Source organism: Silurus aristotelis (assembly GCF_946808225.1).
Source record: "Silurus aristotelis genome assembly, chromosome: 4".
Taxonomy (NCBI): domain Eukaryota; kingdom Metazoa; phylum Chordata; class Actinopteri; order Siluriformes; family Siluridae; genus Silurus; species Silurus aristotelis.
Genome location: NC_139577.1, coordinates 2,481,739 through 2,498,072, shown reverse-complemented (window position 1 = coordinate 2,498,072; position 16,334 = coordinate 2,481,739). Strand labels below are relative to the sequence as shown.

General features: G+C 37.6%; 3 protein-coding genes across 6 annotated transcripts; 2 read left to right on the top strand and 1 right to left on the bottom strand.

Moving 5' to 3' along the window:
* Positions 1-22: 22 nt before the first annotated feature.
* ephx5 (epoxide hydrolase 5) lies at positions 23-5,738 on the top strand. Of its 4 annotated transcripts, none has more exons than XM_083540488.1 (10): positions 23-70; positions 992-1,053; positions 1,844-2,054; positions 2,210-2,390; positions 2,497-2,709; positions 3,240-3,369; positions 3,689-3,903; positions 4,056-4,164; positions 4,917-5,042; positions 5,169-5,738. In XM_083540488.1, the coding sequence occupies exons 2-10, from the start codon at positions 1,028-1,030 to the stop codon at positions 5,377-5,379; spliced, it is 1,422 nt and encodes a 473-aa protein (XP_083396614.1). In that variant the 5' UTR covers positions 23-70; positions 992-1,027; the 3' UTR covers positions 5,380-5,738. The 4 variants fall into 4 exon arrangements, with proteins under 4 accessions (XP_083396614.1, XP_083396611.1, XP_083396612.1 ...); XM_083540485.1 differs by lacking the exon at positions 23-70 and adding an exon at positions 699-725; XM_083540486.1 differs by lacking the exon at positions 23-70 and adding an exon at positions 718-753.
* mad2l1bp (MAD2L1 binding protein) lies at positions 5,545-9,807 on the bottom strand. Its single transcript, XM_083540513.1, has 3 exons — positions 9,445-9,807; positions 7,680-7,957; positions 5,545-6,498 (listed from the first exon to the last, which is right to left on the bottom strand). Exons 1-3 carry the CDS (start codon positions 9,779-9,781, stop codon positions 5,968-5,970), a joined length of 1,146 nt encoding a protein of 381 aa, XP_083396639.1. The 5' UTR covers positions 9,782-9,807; the 3' UTR covers positions 5,545-5,967.
* A 3,606-nt stretch (positions 9,808-13,413) lies between these two features.
* LOC310725626 (cystatin-like) lies at positions 13,414-14,631 on the top strand. The gene is made up of 3 exons (XM_083540619.1): positions 13,414-13,663; positions 14,251-14,361; positions 14,470-14,631. Exons 1-3 carry the CDS (start codon positions 13,463-13,465, stop codon positions 14,542-14,544), a joined length of 387 nt encoding a protein of 128 aa, XP_083396745.1. The 5' UTR covers positions 13,414-13,462; the 3' UTR covers positions 14,545-14,631.
* Positions 14,632-16,334: the final 1,703 nt, after the last annotated feature.

Genomic DNA, 16,334 nt, shown 5'->3' with positions numbered 1-16,334 from the left:
CAAAACCAAACGAGGGCCTTCAAGAGTTCAGAAACTACAAGAAGAAGCAATATTCATCATCATCATCATCGTAATAGTAATCCTATTTATCACAAGCATCATAATTATCACAAGTATAAATCATCTTAAGTATCATTATCATAAGAAACATTATTAAAATAAGAAGAAGCAGAAAGGATTATAGTGATGATGAGGATGATGATGATGATACATTTATTTTTATTTTTCCTTAAAGGCATATAAAAAATATTTTTGATTTTATATAACAATTCTATAATGTTATATAATATATGTATTGTATTATTTTATGCATTATATTATATATTGTTTCATATTGTATTTTATGGTATTGCATTGTATGTTTTGGTATTTTGTGTTATTGTATATATTGTATTGTAATGTGCTTCATACACCACTAGAGGTCCCCAGAGCGCCTAAATAAATGTTCACAGGATTTGACACAACGCCACATGATGTTCGTGAAAAATGTCATGTTCATACATTAAATTCAGATGTCATTATCCATTTTAATATAATTTTTTTTTTTTTAAAGCTAAATTTTTCTATTTAAAGCTTTAATAAAACTCTTTGCAGTTCACTTTTCTTTTCCTCCCTGATTATCGCGGGAATAATCAGGAAGTGGGAGGAATATCTCGGTTTCACTGGGTTTGGAGATTAGGGAATCGAGTGCGAATCGACTCTCTCACAGTCTAATGCGTTTAAAGGTAATGAGTAAAGAGTCGAATCGTTGAAGTGAGTCATAACGCTGCTCAGATTCAATAAATTCTTGGTGTGCAAATACTTTCTGATCCTACAAACACTGGGCTGCTTATTGGTCAATTTATTACCAGAAGACTTGTTGTTTTATTTTTAGAAAAACAACACAATTACTGGAGAAAAAAAAAGAACCAAGGACTGTTATATAACACACCAAGAACTTTGTACAGTTTCAAATCCTATTGTAACTCCTCTGTGTCTGTTAAATTTACAGCCGACAAGATTTCAGGAAGAGCTTTCTGAGAGGGAAATGATGCAGGTTCTCGAAAACATTCAGTGAGTACAAGACAAGTTTACTTTAAAAAAAAATAAAGAATTAAATAAAAACACTTTCCAAGTGCGCGTGTCTACGGAGGTTTACGGTAGCAGTGACACTGGGAAAACGCAGCCAGTCGTTTGTTTTTCTAAATGAAACGCGTGCAAACGAGAATTGCTCACATTGCTAATTAAATGTAGGTAAAATCTGCTTAGTTCGTTTAAAGTGCTCGAAATCAACACAATATTTAAAATAAAAAATATAGTGGCACAAAACAAACGCACATAATCTTTTTGCAGATGATTTGAAAACGACTCGTGGTTACCGTAAAACCCATTATATACACGCACGTTTTATACAACAGCAACCCACACGTGCTCATTACATTTTTATTTTGATGCAGATTTTTATTTATATATACACATTTTTCCTCTTGTCCTGCAAATTTCTCATTTAAACTAAAATAATCCCCAATGCCTTCTATGTGCAAAATGCTTCATGGATTAATACTTGACGATTAAATTGCTTTGTTTGGATTAAATACTGTTTTGGGGGGTTTTGTGTTATAGAGTCAGTAATATATATCCAATAAATTCTTGTCAAACATATGCACCTTGATAATTTGTCATTTTGGCTTTTTCTCCACTTAAAATTCCTTCCAAAGAGTAAGTTTTTAACATGGTTCGATCATCAGAACACAATCATCATTATATATTCAATTGTCTTCTGTTTCTTTTCGTTCCTTTTTTGCCTTTCTATACTTGCACTCATTTCGTTGTCTCCTTGCACCAAATCCCTTGCTCTTTGCAGACAGGCCATTTCCAGCCTTGACCTTCAGAAACGTTACTTCCTGGCCATTTCTACTGCCGGTATCGGAGGTCTTCTACTCTACCGAGCGTGGACTAAAAAGTCACAGAAGATCCCAGTTGGAGATGGATGGTGGAGAACAGAAGAGAAACCCCTAACAGAGGACAGAACCATACGTCCATTTGTTGTGGAGACCTCCAAAGAAATGCTAGAGGTAGAAGAAAATCTGAATTATTACTGAATTTATGAAGCGTGAACTCTACACACCCTCATACAGAAAAGTCTGCATTTCAGGATGTTACCAAGTTTTTGAAAATAGATAAATGTTCAGTTTCAGGTTAATATCATGTTTTTCATTCTTGATTTCAGGATCTTTACCGGCGCATCGACCAGACACGATACACGGACAGTTTGCAAGACTGCAGATTTCACTATGGCTTTAACTCAACCTATCTCAAAAAAGTCTCTTCATACTGGAGGCATGAATTTAACTGGGAGAAACAGGTGAAGGTGCTTAACAAGTACCCACACTTTAAAACCAACATTGAGGGTGAGTTCACGTTTGCACGGCCACGGACTCCGTTCTGTATTTTTCTAGTGATACGATCTTGAATTTTTGTGATAGATTTATGACACTGGACACTTCATCGTTCTAGGCATAGATGTGCATTTCGTTCACGTGAAGCCTGTACAGCGTAAAGCTGGACAGAAGGTTGTTCCTCTCATCATGGTGCACGGCTGGCCTGGTTCCTTCTATGAGTTTTACAGGATCTTGCCAATGCTCACGGAGACAGAGGAAGATGTTGTATTTGAGGTCATCTGCCCCTCCATCCCAGGCTATGGGTACTCTGAAGCCCCTCATGTACAGGGTACAAGACAATAAAACCTTTACACAAGAACTTCTTACAAACCCTGATGGAGAACCAATAAAATGTTCTATGTAGCTTAATGTATAACCATTTACAGTTGTGGCATTTGCCTTTTATACAGAGCAACGCACACAGTTATACAGCTGAGCAATTGAGGGTTAAGGGCCTTGCTCAAGGGCCCAGCAGTGGCAGCTTGGTGGTGCATAAATTTAAAACCCATGAGCTTCTGATCAGAAGGCTACCCAATAACTTCACCCAATAACACCTAATAGCATTTGAGGAACCCACTGAAGAATTTGTGCAGACATTTTTTTTTTTTTTTTTTTTACATTGCCATGATTTGAGCTTATAGAGAAGAAAATTTCTCCATATTAAATAATAAATTGCGACAAATGAGTAACATAAAAAGGAACAGGAACCCCTACCTATTTCTTCTCATGAAGGACAATCAAGAAATTATTAACATACAAATTATGAACAGCTCTCGCTGCAATTGTATTTCTTAAATGTTGCCTTTTTCGTTACCGCAGGATTTAATACCCTGGATGCAGCTCGTATTTTCCACAAGCTGATGGAGAGACTGGAGTTCAGCGAGTATTACCTTCAAGGAGGAGACTGGGGAGGATTTATCAGCTGCAACATGGCCCAGATGAAACCTGAGTAAGATATTACGATGCATTGTATTGAGGATTCTGCGCGCGCGCACACACACACACACACACACACACACTCGCACAGGTGGTATTGCATTGTTTATCCTGCATGCATACTGCTGCCTCAAGGCACTTGTTTTAATCAGTACATTAAAGTAAATGAATTTTAACCACCTTAAGAGAAATTCATTATTTACTCTGGATTTCGTTCTTTATTCATTTTATTGTTGCTTTTAATTATGTCTCATGCATAAATCACTGACTGGAATTGTAAGATATTTGTATTATCTAGATATAAGAGTTTGCATTATCTCTCGGACAAAAAGGTGCGTCAAGGGCTTGCATCTGAACATGATTAACGCGAGGGCAGGAAGCACCCTGACCATCTTCTGCCTCCTCGTCGGACGTTACCTGCCCTTCCTGGTAGGCTTCACCAGAGAAGACGTGCGCCGTCTATACCCTTACATGCAAAAGAACGTGTATGAACTGCTGAAAGAATCCGGTTATCTGCACATCCAAGCTACCAAACCTGACACTGCAGGTATCAACCATAAGAGCAGGTGTCAGTATCACAATGCATGCACGTGTCACTTCAAACCTTTCGATGTTGCAAACATGATCACTGTGAAAAGGATAAAGCTGAGGATTTGGCAAGGTAGAGTTGGTTAATGCTTTACTTTCCTCCTCTGACAGGCTGTGCAGTGAATGATTCTCCAGTCGGTTTGGCCGCCTATATCTTAGAGAAGTTCAGCACCTGGACAGATTATAAGAACAGGGATCTTGAGGATGGCGGATTAGAGAGGTAAAGATGTTTTTTACAATGAGTACACTGAAGGTCCGCAATAGCCTCAAAATCCTGCACTTAAATTACTTAGCATGTGAACACCTCACGATTTTGACTTTTTTTTTTTTTTTATCATCAATATGCTGACCACATTCGAGCGTCTTCAACCTCAACGAGATAAATGTACACACGCAGCTGTCATCTAAAACCGTTTCACGTAGTACACAAGCCTGCCACTAGAGGTCACGGAAGGCTTTGAGAAATGAGCTATTAAGCAAAGCAGACGCATTTTTGAATATGACCAATGCAGTTCCAGTTGTTCTTTTTTTTTTTTTTTTTATGAGTCAGGTGGTAGCTTTTTCAAAATAAATTATGTAATTTTACTCAAATATATAAAGAATAGGGGCTTGGGAGAATGTACAAGGATATGTTGAGTCTTATGTGTCATATTAGTGCTTTAGTTAGATAAACGGATGGACAGACAGATAATCATAGATCAATGCATAAAAAATGTATGCATTTGCACACAGTGGATGGATTGATGGGCTGGTGGGTTTTTGGATGGATGAATGGATTGGTGGAGGGTTGGGTTCAGATGGGCAGGTAGGTCGAATGATAGATGGATTGGTGGATGGATTGGTGGATAAGCACATGGATGGATGGGTTCATTAATTAATACATTCATTCATTCTCTTGCATTTCTGTACACATTGTGGAGCCCTAAACAAATTAGTAAAGTTTCCCTTTGTTCATGTTAAACCTTGCCATAGGAAGTTCAGTCTGGATGATCTCCTCACCAACATCATGATCTACTGGACTACAGGCTCCATCACCCCTTCAATGCGCTTCTATAAAGAGAACATGGGCAAAGACTTCCACAAACGAGTGGATAATGTGTAAGTTCAAAAACGTTTCTATATAATATTTATCTGCAGTAGAATGCAGATTAAAAAGTATAATGAGAAAATGCAAACCTACTCAGCAGACCTTTTACATGACTGCTCTCTGTGTTTTATACCCAGTGCAAAGATTTATGTACCGACCGGACTGGCAGCATTTCCCCATGACTTGATCCATTGTCCCTGGGTCTGGGCGAGCTCAAAGTTCAGAGATATTCGCTCGTACACGTACATGCCCCGCGGGGGGCACTTTGCAGCCTTCGAAGAACCAGAATTGCTCGCGCAAGATTTGCTCCAATTTGTGAAGAAAGTAGAGAGCAAGAAGGCTAAATAATATTGTGAATTCTGTTGCTTTGCCGTTTTAAGGCTGGAAGAAGATATTAATTGACCCAAAAATCCGTTAATGAATAAACTTGATCTTTTGCTGTTTTCTTTTTCATTAATCCAGTTGGAAAATGACCACCACATTTATATCTGTAAATCATTTACATCCAGACAGTTTATAGTGTGTCACGAAACATTTTAATAGACTAGTTCTTGTCACTGTGTATAAAAAAAATAGAATTGGTATAAAAGTTAACCTTCAGGTATAGAAATAATTTAGATTTCTGTTAAGTTGATCACACTATTAGTCTGCGTTCTCAAGATAAGACGTGTTGGAAATGTCATAATAAAGGAAAAAAGAAAAAAAAACGTCTCTTCATTATAAAAAAAAAATGCAGCTAGAATTAATGAAGAGAAGCACATCAATGATAGAATTAAGCCGTTAATGGCAATGTGAATTAATGGCGTTTCGTTTAAAAAGAAAATTATGAATAAAATGTAAAAAAAAAAAAAAACTAAATTCCGAGGTTTTTTTATCCGTTATACTCATCAATCCCTGAAAAATCAGCACCATGTTTTTCTTACATTCAGGACAGGGTCATTTACAGAAACCCTTAATAGCTACAGGTGTTTGAAACCATATATAATCATCACAGTCTCTCGTGTCTGCTTTTCTCTGGCCGCTTCCTGAAGCAGCGCTGGCTAACGCTATCACCTGCCTTTTTACCCTGGTGGGAATTTTGAAGTTGACTTTCGGTTTGAACCATTCCACACCGCAGTCCCGATGGGCGAGAGCCATGACCGTGGTGCCCATGAGGCGCACTGGCTTAACGTCAGAAAGCAAATCAGCCACGAAAAGAGTGCGGAAGAGTCGCCTCAAACATGCTGAAGTTCTTAAACTCCTGTCGCTACCTCCCTGCACCAAAGCCTCCAGGTTGATCTCGTATAACTCGGTGGGAAGGATCCCCGAGCTTCCCAGCAGGAAGAGCACACGAGGGACGTCGCTGAGAGAGAAGAGCACCTCCAGGTGGCCCAGCACTTCATCCAGGTCTCGCAGCGTCCGCTGGCACCGATGCCAAGTCGAGTCTCCCGAGGGCTTGACGGATTTCCTGACTGCTCCTTCCTCCAGCTATGGCAGAGAGCAGTGGGTTTACATGCAGGTCTAAAAGCATTTATACTGAACAGAAATCTGAACTTGGATAGAAATATGACACGCTATCGGAACACTGACATGGAGATGATCCCATTCTTCCTATTATCTTCTGACTAGCTGAAGCTCCAGTGGATAGAATTATTACCTTTACCATATGGTCAACAATATTAACAAACATGTTCACTGTGTATAAAAGTTTTAAATGATGATTAATAGGATTGCAAAATCCAGTAATTTTCAAGACTGGAAACTTGTGCTGTGTGGAAGCTATTGTGCAACTAAAATTATACTATCAATTCAATTAAAGCCAAAAATTCATTATATTTTTTTACATCTGTATTATGCATGTCAGCATATGACCAAACAAAATGTTTTTATATGGTAGTTTATATAAATTAACCAACATTTCTTATTTATTCCCATACATTTCTGGACATTTTGAATATTTCCAAAATTCCCCAGATGAAGTTTTCATTGAACATTTCTGGAAAGTTTCCACCCATTTGCAACCCTAAAGATTAATAAATAACCAAGTGAAAAAAAAGGGAAAAAAAACATGGATTGATTAAAAACTGCCAAGATTATATGCATTATGTCCTACATAAAGGATTTACACTATAATCATTTGTATTAACACCGGACTCTTGTAAAGACGTATATATTGAATGCTCATGTAATAATAACTAGAGGTCGACCGATTCATTGGTTATGGAACCGATAATTGATTGCAGGAACAATCAACAAAAATCCTTAACCAAACTTTTTTTTTTTTCCTTGTTGCGACAGCGGCCTCTAGAGGCGAATCAGTGTGCTGTTTATTAAGTGTCTTTTTTTCTTTAATCATTTTTTATCTGTTTTTATTTACTTGTCTTATTTTCTTTAATATTTATTAATATAAATATACTCGTATTTATTAGCATATTTGCATAATTCAGTACAGTATTTTTAGTTTTGTAATGAAGTTCATTACTATTTCACGTAGTGTTTGTATTTATTTTTTTTTAACCAGTATTTATTTTGGGAACTATCGTTTGATTAATCGGTTATAAATAAACCTGCATTACACTACCATTTTTGCTTGTTTGAGCTTTGCATCCTCTCTCTCTCTCTCTCTCTCTCTCTCTCTCTCACTCTCTCTCACTCTCTCTCACTCTCACCTGTGTGGTTGCAAGCTGCTGCTTTTGAAAAAAGACCATCTGGTCGTACGTCATGGGCAGCTGTTGCCTCTGGTACAGGACGCACTTGAGAAGTTCGCAGACGAATCTGCAACAGCCGTCATGTGTCACGCTTCCTGGAAACACCACGTCTACGCGACCCTCCTCTCGGGCTCTCCTCGCAATCTCCTCATCGTCGTCATCATCACACACAGGCTGCTGTGCTGCCACTTGGCTGTAGTCAGACGCCTCCTGTCCGCTCATGTGTCCAGGAAGAAAACCTGCAGTCAAAGATTTAAAACTCAAAGAAGAGACCTTCTCATGCTGATCGATCGGAACTTAATATTCTTTTATTGCACAGACGGTCATATTTTTGACCATCTGTATATTATTGTTCATAGTACATATATTCATCTGTATATTATATTCATAGTACATATACATCTGTAAATTACTGTTTATAGTCCTATAATGCCATTCTATTTACCTTATGTAAATCATGTAAACACTGCACTTGCTGATATTGCACTCTGGTTAGGCCCAAACTGCATTTCGTTGCCGTGTACTTGTACATGTGCAATGACAAAGTTAAATCTAATCTAATCTAATTTAGAGATTGTATAAAATTCTATAGTCAATTTGACGTTACTTCTACACAGAGAAATCTAGTTTTCTGATTAAATGTTTCGGATCACCCAGTTAAAAAACTATTTCAGGTCTGTCCTGCCGGATCCATCATGGGTCCTTTACATCATTTGAAAGTCAGAACGGTTCCAATAAATAAAAATACACATGGAAATAATGACGCCAATATTTTATATCTGCATGGTTAAAACGACGTCACCATACAACCGAGCTCTGTAAACGCTATTTAGAGAGTCTTATCTCTTAAGGAATGGCCTGCCCAGTCACTGCAGCTAAATCCTATTAAACTGCTCTGGGATAAACTGGATCACAAGCTCAGAAAGAAATCTCCTACTAGTAAAAACCACCTTTGGTGATCGTATTTCAGATGAATGTATGGAGAACATAACTGGTGAGAAACAGGTCTGCCAGTCCATCAAATAATATTAAAATCATCTTGTGGACTGTAACTGGAGGCAACGGATATCTCAATGGTAGAGGCTCTATGTTACAGATCAGAAAGTTAGTGGCTTGACTTTTGGGCCCTCAAGCAAGGCCCTTGATGCCCTGAATCCAACTTCTTAAAAAAACAAAAATAATTTTATAGTGCTTATTGTATATGCGACAAATAACAATACAACTGTTGTATAATCCACGGGAACCTTAAATACAGTCATATAATCACACAGAAACTGTTATATAATCCCAGCTAAAATACAAATCCTAGTCAATCTAGAATATAGTAATCCAAATAAAGATAGAAATCTGACAAATAATCCCAGTGAGGATACGGAACTGCGATTATATTAAAAGATAGAAACCCATCATATAATCCCAGGAAACCTAGAAAACTGTCATAAAATTCCTAAGAATAAATCTGTCATAATCCCAGGGAAATGCATTTCAGTTCCAGGTTGTGTGTTTGTGAACATTAGTGTAAATATAATAGTGAAGAAAAAGAAAATTGTGTATATTTTCACACTCAGGCAACTGCTGACACATGAACCTGTTTATAATAAGATGATTTTGGGGTCTTGATCTTCTTAATAGTATTGTATTGTGGCCCACGTGACCCTGGATTGAGTACATTTGCCATCCCTGGACCAGGAGTAAAGCTGGTTAGATAAACTCCATCTACACTTACTTTGGTCCTGCTGGCTCTGCCATGCTCCGGTGCTTTCTCGGTTTTCCTGTAGAGTTTCTGGTGCATTCTGAGACACGTCCATATTTTCAGCAGCTTTATGGAGCTGGACATCACTGAGATCATCAGTGTGGACCATTTGGACTGAACACAACCCGCTCGGCTTCTCCGTCTCTCTTTGGGTTTCCTGATCTTCTGCAGGTTCCTCGCTCAGTTGTGCATCACCCTGAACGAGTCCACCTTGAATTTCATCACGACTATCGACTACACACTCGGATTTTTTGATAACAGTCATGATTTCGTTTACTTCCTGTTCTTTTCCGAGTCTCTCGTCGCCCATGTCGGTTTGAATTGAATTTCCCCCGCTGGTGCATCATGGGAAACCGGAAGTGTAATCAGAAACCAATGGGCTGTGTCCCAAACAGGAGATATAGGCCGCCTACTATTTTAAACTCGAAATAAAACCTTCACAAAATAGATCCCAAAACCTTTAAACGTGTCGTTTCTTCATGAAATCCTTTTATGACAGTGTTTTTTAGTGACATTTCCTTTTCAGACTGGATAGATGGTAATAATAATACAATTATTACGTCTACAAGTGTGTGTATTTTTCACTCCTGCTAAACCTTAGCTTAATTTAATCTTAACTCAAATATTAACTCAAAAACTCATATCCTAATACCGATAACCTGCAACCCATTCAAGAGGTCACAGAGACAGTATAGAGGCATACATAATATAAAATATTCTAATAATTAACTGTTACATTAGCAAGCAGTGAGGACAAGAATGAAGACTTTTTGGCACTAATCTACACACAATCATTTATCAAGCGCCCAAGCAAAAACATTTATTTATCTATTAAATTATTATATCAATTATAAATTCAATTCATATTAAAAATATAATTATTCAGATGGAAGTATTCCCTTAGCTAAAGACACTCAAAATTAAGCCCAGCTTCATTAAATGCACTTTATTGTGTTTAAAATGTCTAAAGAGCATGACTGAGGTTCACATGATTTGCTCAAGTACTCTGTATATAAGGTCCTACAATGAATGTCAGACTAAAATTCATCTTCCTGTCAGAGTGAATGACTAAAAGTGTCCAGACTTCAATCATTATGAGATTTATACATGCACATGTTCACAGAGTGATAGATGAATGTGTAGGTTTCGACCTGGTCTAATATTGTCTAGTCCAAAATCCAGGTCATGAAGTCCGTAGAGCTCTCAATCAGTATCAAGACATAAGACAAAAGCTCTAGGAGCATTTTGCACAGTTTCTACTGCTAACCAACTGGCAAAACTCAATAACCAGGTTAGAAAAACCTTGTTCAAGGGGTTGTCAAGACCCCAATGGCAAATTATAACCTGCTGGAAGAGTAACAATCTCCAAGATACTCCATAAATCAGGAGTGGCATGGTAGAATACAGTGCAGAGTAAAAAATATTTTTTTACAATTGTTGGAGGTACGCATGGCAAAACCAGATGGTTAAGGTTCACCTCATACCACCAGGACAAAACTGAAATGTTTTTTGGACAAATCTTTGAATGTCCTTTAATGTATGTCCCAGTCAAACTTGATGGTGGAAGTTCACAAAACAAAACAATCCAATCTAAACATGCCTGAAAAATGACAGTAAATATGAGATAAACCGCACAGATCCAGGAGTTCAAAGCTTGTAGAGACGACACCAGGAGACTCAAAACTGTAATTACTACAACAGTTGCTTCCTCAGAGTAGATTATAGGTCTGAATACTTACTTCAGTGAAAGGTTTCTGTCTTAGATATTTTTTTCTCTTTGTCATAATGGGTTAGATCAATGGCAAAAAAAAGTAAACTTAATAAATTTGAACATAAATCTGTAACAAAAATGTGCAAAACCTGAGCACTTTCTAAAATGTAAGATTGGGACTACAATGGTAAGTGGAGGTGAGCTGGGGCCCAGACAGGCTTTATGAAAAACTGGAAACTGGAAACTCTAAAATGGATTTAAAATGGGATTTGAGAACTTTTTATCCAATAAATCTCTATTCTTTTTAATTAACCTGAAGCATTTAAACTGTTCGTGATGTCTGGTAAAAAACTGGCAAAACTATTTTGATTTTTTTGCACATTAAATATTTCTTACTCCTGAATCACACGTTCACATTTATTGGCTCTGTCATAATACGTGTTCATTGAAACGTTTTTTAAAGAACACACTTGACTCCCACTATGTCTTTCACTAAAACTTTATCCCCACACTATGCAATTCAGTCCAAACTCCTGAGCTATCATTCTTCTGATAAATTCTCCTTGGTATTTATTTAATGCCCTTTCAGTGTATTGGTAGCTGTTTGAGAGCCACTTCACTTATGACGAAATGGCGATATTAAATAGAGTAAAGCACTTCACTGTAATTTTTTATCAGGAAAAACAAACATTTTCTGATCATGTGTTTCTTAATGTGCCAGATAAGACTGTAAAACAATAAAGGGGACGCTTTAACACATTTAATACATTTATATAATTATTACAGTTATTATTAAATCAAATAATACATTGGGGTCGGCAAAGTACTGAATGTTCCAGCAAACATAATCCTGCTTAAGTCTAATTACTGTTGCATCACAAAAAATCCACTTATGGTGTTTGTGTGAATGTGGTTCACAGTGCAGGATGCATGCAGCTAAGTTATTTCCTGCTGACTAAATCAGAGGTCGTATATGCTGCGTTGAGCACTACATCTCACTCTGAACATAGACCATAAGACCGGAAATTATTGAAATGCAAAATAAAATGCAACTTCTCCATTCTCTCATCGTCATTAACCGATTAATGCAGCTCAGGGTAAATCCTGTAGAAGCCTGTCCTGGAAAACATGGTGTAGCGTAGGACTACGCCCTGAATTGGATATGAGTCCGGCACAAGGCAACATTTTCACACAATAGTGCACTTGTTCAGACCTGGTGGCAATCGAGCATAACCAGTCAACCTACTGTCATTATTCTGCCAAAATTTTACTCTTTTTTTAGTAATAAAATTAATACGAATTAACCCAAAAGAATAGATTTTTCAAACACAATTAAATTAATTTAAAAGCTAGAAATTCTTTACATTTCTCGTCCATTAGAAGAATATATATTCTACATACATTTCAGTGTATAGACAAAATGTATTTCGAAGTCATGTGTGTTTTTCCCCAAGATGCTACCACAAAGTCAGAAACACACAATTCTGTAGTCTTTGGATGCACAAGCATTACACTTACCTTTCAAATAAATCAGAAACCCATTCCAACATGACAATACACCTATGCCAAAATTGAGCTCCACAAAAAACACAGTTCTCATGGATTGGAGTGGAAGATCTTATGTGGCCTGCTCTAGCAATCTCACCTCAAACTTTCTAAACAACTTTGAGATGAGTTGGATCGTTGACCTCACCCCAGGACTCCTTACCTCACCTACATCAGTATCTGACTTAAATAATGCTCTTGTTGCTGAATGAGCACAAACCTCCACAAGTACACTCTAAAATCTAGTGAACATCTTCCCAGCAAAGTGGAGGTTAATACAACAGCAAATGGTGACTGTCATTGACTTCTGATCAACCATCAGTGGAAGCAACAATCATTTATAAAAAATAAAAAAAAGTAAATAAAATGACATTTAAAGTCATTTGTAAACTAATTAAATGTATGGAATAATTAGCATTAGCACTCAGGCACCTGGCTAAATATGGAGATTTGGGTTTTCAAAATCAGGGTGTATAAGATTTGCGATATGAACATTATGTAATGTAATATGCTTCCATGGGCTACGTGCAGATTTTATCTTTTAGATGAATAATGTTTATCATATTCAAACAGAGTCTAATCATTTTCACCTAATTACAAAAATCTTGAGGACGCACACACCTATTTCCCATTGTTATCCTGACACGCTCCTTCGGAATTACACTATAAATATTTGCTGGGTCCCAAGAGAACTGCACATTCATCTCACCAGGTTAAGCTCGAAGCTTAGTAATCATGCTTGTGAAGGTCGTGGTTTCACTCTTAGCAGTCTGCTTGGCAGTTTCAAGCACTGTGCTTGTAGGAGCGCCAGTTGATGCGGACATCAACAGCCCAGAAACCAAGGAGGCCCTGCGGTTTGCAGTCGCTCAGTATAACGCAGATAGCGACAGTGTATACACCAGTGAAGTTGTTAAGGTTATCAAGGCCCAGGTGCAGGTAAGATTTACTGTTTTATTATAACTATATATAGTTATTTATGCATCCGATTAACGGCATGCCTACAGTTAGCTTAAATCTAACCCCTATCTCAGTAGCCAAAAGGATTTTAGATCATTTAAAAATTAAAACATAGGTGCATGTTGGAATCGAGGCGAGGTTATATTCCGATTTGCATGTATCAGACTTCCAATTTTGCAATTGCAAGTGTACTGTGGGACAAAATAATTCCCATAACTATACCATTTGTTGACTGGCTCACATCTGGACTTAGAATGCCCTATATCAAACAAACCATTTCCTTGCAATCATGGTCAAGTTGCTGTCTGTGTTTCGAGACTGATCTAAGATTACTCTCTGTGTGGAGTTTACATGTTCATATAATCATATAATCTGGTTTCCTTTCACCTCCCAAATACACACATATTACTGTACTATGTGCTTTAACTACTCTAAACCTCCTGCTTTGGATGTTCTGAAGATAAGCCCGCTACAACAATGACAAAGTTCTTATTGAAGATAAATGAATGTGTCATATCATCCTACTTAAGCAAAATACGACTTAATTTTTTTCCTCTTTCATTTAGGTTGTGTCTGGTTTGAAGTATATCTTCACTGTCGAGATGGCCAGGACATCCTGCAAAAAAGAAGAACCTGATAGCACTTGTACCGTCAATTCAGACCCAGCCATTGCACAGGTTAGTTACGCAAAGCTTTTTAATTCATGCACATATTTACTACTTTTAACATAGAATTGTATGGCTTTGGATGCTATATCTTTTGCCTCTTTGTCTTCTTCCCTCAAGCAACACGAATGCAAACTGGCAGTGTTGAGTCTGCCTTGGATGCACAGCATGATGCTTATTGAGAATAACTGCTAAGAGCGAACCAGAATCTGTCATAAAATCTGCTTTGTTGTATTTTCTGGTTGTATTTGGAGATGGTAATAAAAGGCTGTTCGAAATGGATATGTTGTGAGTTTATTTCTTGAGTTGATAGTCCAGCCTGTTTTTTATACTGTAGACTAACTTACCTAATACAGCAACTTCATCTGCTACATATCTCTGTCCAAAGAGAAGTTAATATCAGTCATTTATCTGAAAAAAAAAAAAAAAGCTAACAGAGATACACATGGACTGTTTGCATCAATTTACCACAAAGCCAACATGGTTACAGGGCATACAGTTCCAAAATAAAAAAAAATATATATAAACAATTTAGCCAAAGGGTAAATTTGCCAAAAGACAAAACTGCACTGCAATAAGTACCAAACTTAATAGATATACACAGCATTTGGGTAGTGTATAGAGGACTCTAAAACACGGTGGTGGATGCATTGCAGGACAAAGGGTCTCTGAAACTCAAGACTTCTCTTATGATAAAATGTCATCAAAAATAATGGAATATTACAGAGCAGATTTCAACACATGTCTCATGAATATGACTAAACCGTTGTGACAGTAAACATCGGTTTCTGTCGCAGTGCAGAAAATAACGCAGGTTGCAGGATATATGAAAGTCTTGCTGTAGTCTGGTTTATTTGAGTGATGCATCACAAAAAAAAGCTGCTCACGATGTTAAAGGTGTGTTAAATGTAAAGAACTGATAGAACTATACTGTATATCATGGCATATTCAAACCTGGGTTGCATTTCACAGAAGGATTGCAAAACAATAGTCAGAGTGAAATGATGGCAGGCATGACAGTAAACACCCTCAAAGCTAAGATTATCTCGGTTTTGCAATGCTTTTAGGAAACTTGGCGCTGATTAGTTTCTGAGAGAGTCACAATGTGATTAATCATTCGAGTTACTTCACTACACTGAGCTGGATTGACATTCAAAGCCTATCATGGGAACACTGTAATGAAAATACTAGCTCATCACAGAGCACTTTGAACACACAGCATTCACATGTTGGGGCATGTTAGCAGTCTGACTACTGGCATGTTTTTGAGAGGTGGAAGGAACCCAGACAATCTTGAGAAATATTTCTATGCACTTTAACTAAATCTAAATGCTAGACTTCTAAACCCATTTGCCACAAGAGGAAAAAACAACCTTTGGTAAATGAGATAAAACCAAATTCAAGATCACAGTTTGCATGAAGAGTTTTGCATTTAAGCGCACCTCACTGAACAGCACACCACAACAATGAGGGAGCTGTAATGACTTGACATTCGGAGCCACCAAAATGAGGACAGGTTCCTTTTTGTGTCTGGTTTCTCTCAAGGGTTATAAAGAAAGAAGAAAGGTACTTTATACTTGTCACATAAAACTTGAAAGCTCAGTAAAAAAAACTTTCTTCACATATCCCAGCGATGTTAGGAAGCTTAAGAGCTTAAGGGCCTTTCTAAAGGGCCCCAAGTGGGGCAACTCGGCAATACAGGGCTTGAATCCCCGAACTTCCAACCACTTAACCACTAACCGACCACTTCTTCATACCAACTCAGGGAGTTTTTTCTTTGCTTGCTCTTTAGGGACAAATTTATAAAGAACTGTTACGTTACTAGTTGTGCTAGTGTTGCTGGTTGTTTCTGTTATATTAGCTCACCTGGTTTGTGAACAGGTAAGAATGTGCGCTCACCTACATTCCAGGTGAGCGCACATTCTCACCACATAGGTTTTGCCATTGTTTAGACACCATAGGTAGAGGGCAGGTGCCACCCACTG

Excerpts from the sequence above, each read along its gene's own strand:
- mad2l1bp (XM_083540513.1), bottom strand. The coding sequence starts at position 9,781 with ATGGGCGACGAGAGACTCGGAAAAGAACAGGAAGTAAACGAAATCATG. Across the intron at positions 7,958-9,444 it reads GCAGAGCCAGCAGGACCAAA|GTTTTCTTCCTGGACACATG; the intron begins GTAAGTGTAGAT and ends CTTTGACTGCAG. Across the intron at positions 6,499-7,679 it reads AGCAGCTTGCAACCACACAG|CTGGAGGAAGGAGCAGTCAG; the intron begins GTGAGAGTGAGA and ends TCTCTGCCATAG.
- ephx5 (XM_083540485.1), top strand. Across the intron at positions 2,391-2,496 it reads CTTTAAAACCAACATTGAGG|GCATAGATGTGCATTTCGTT; the intron begins GTGAGTTCACGT and ends TCATCGTTCTAG. Across the intron at positions 2,710-3,239 it reads TGAAGCCCCTCATGTACAGG|GATTTAATACCCTGGATGCA; the intron begins GTACAAGACAAT and ends TCGTTACCGCAG.
- LOC310725626 (XM_083540619.1), top strand. The coding sequence starts at position 13,463 with ATGCTTGTGAAGGTCGTGGTTTCACTCTTAGCAGTCTGCTTGGCAGTT. Across the intron at positions 13,664-14,250 it reads TTATCAAGGCCCAGGTGCAG|GTTGTGTCTGGTTTGAAGTA; the intron begins GTAAGATTTACT and ends TCTTTCATTTAG. Across the intron at positions 14,362-14,469 it reads CAGACCCAGCCATTGCACAG|CAACACGAATGCAAACTGGC; the intron begins GTTAGTTACGCA and ends TCTTCCCTCAAG.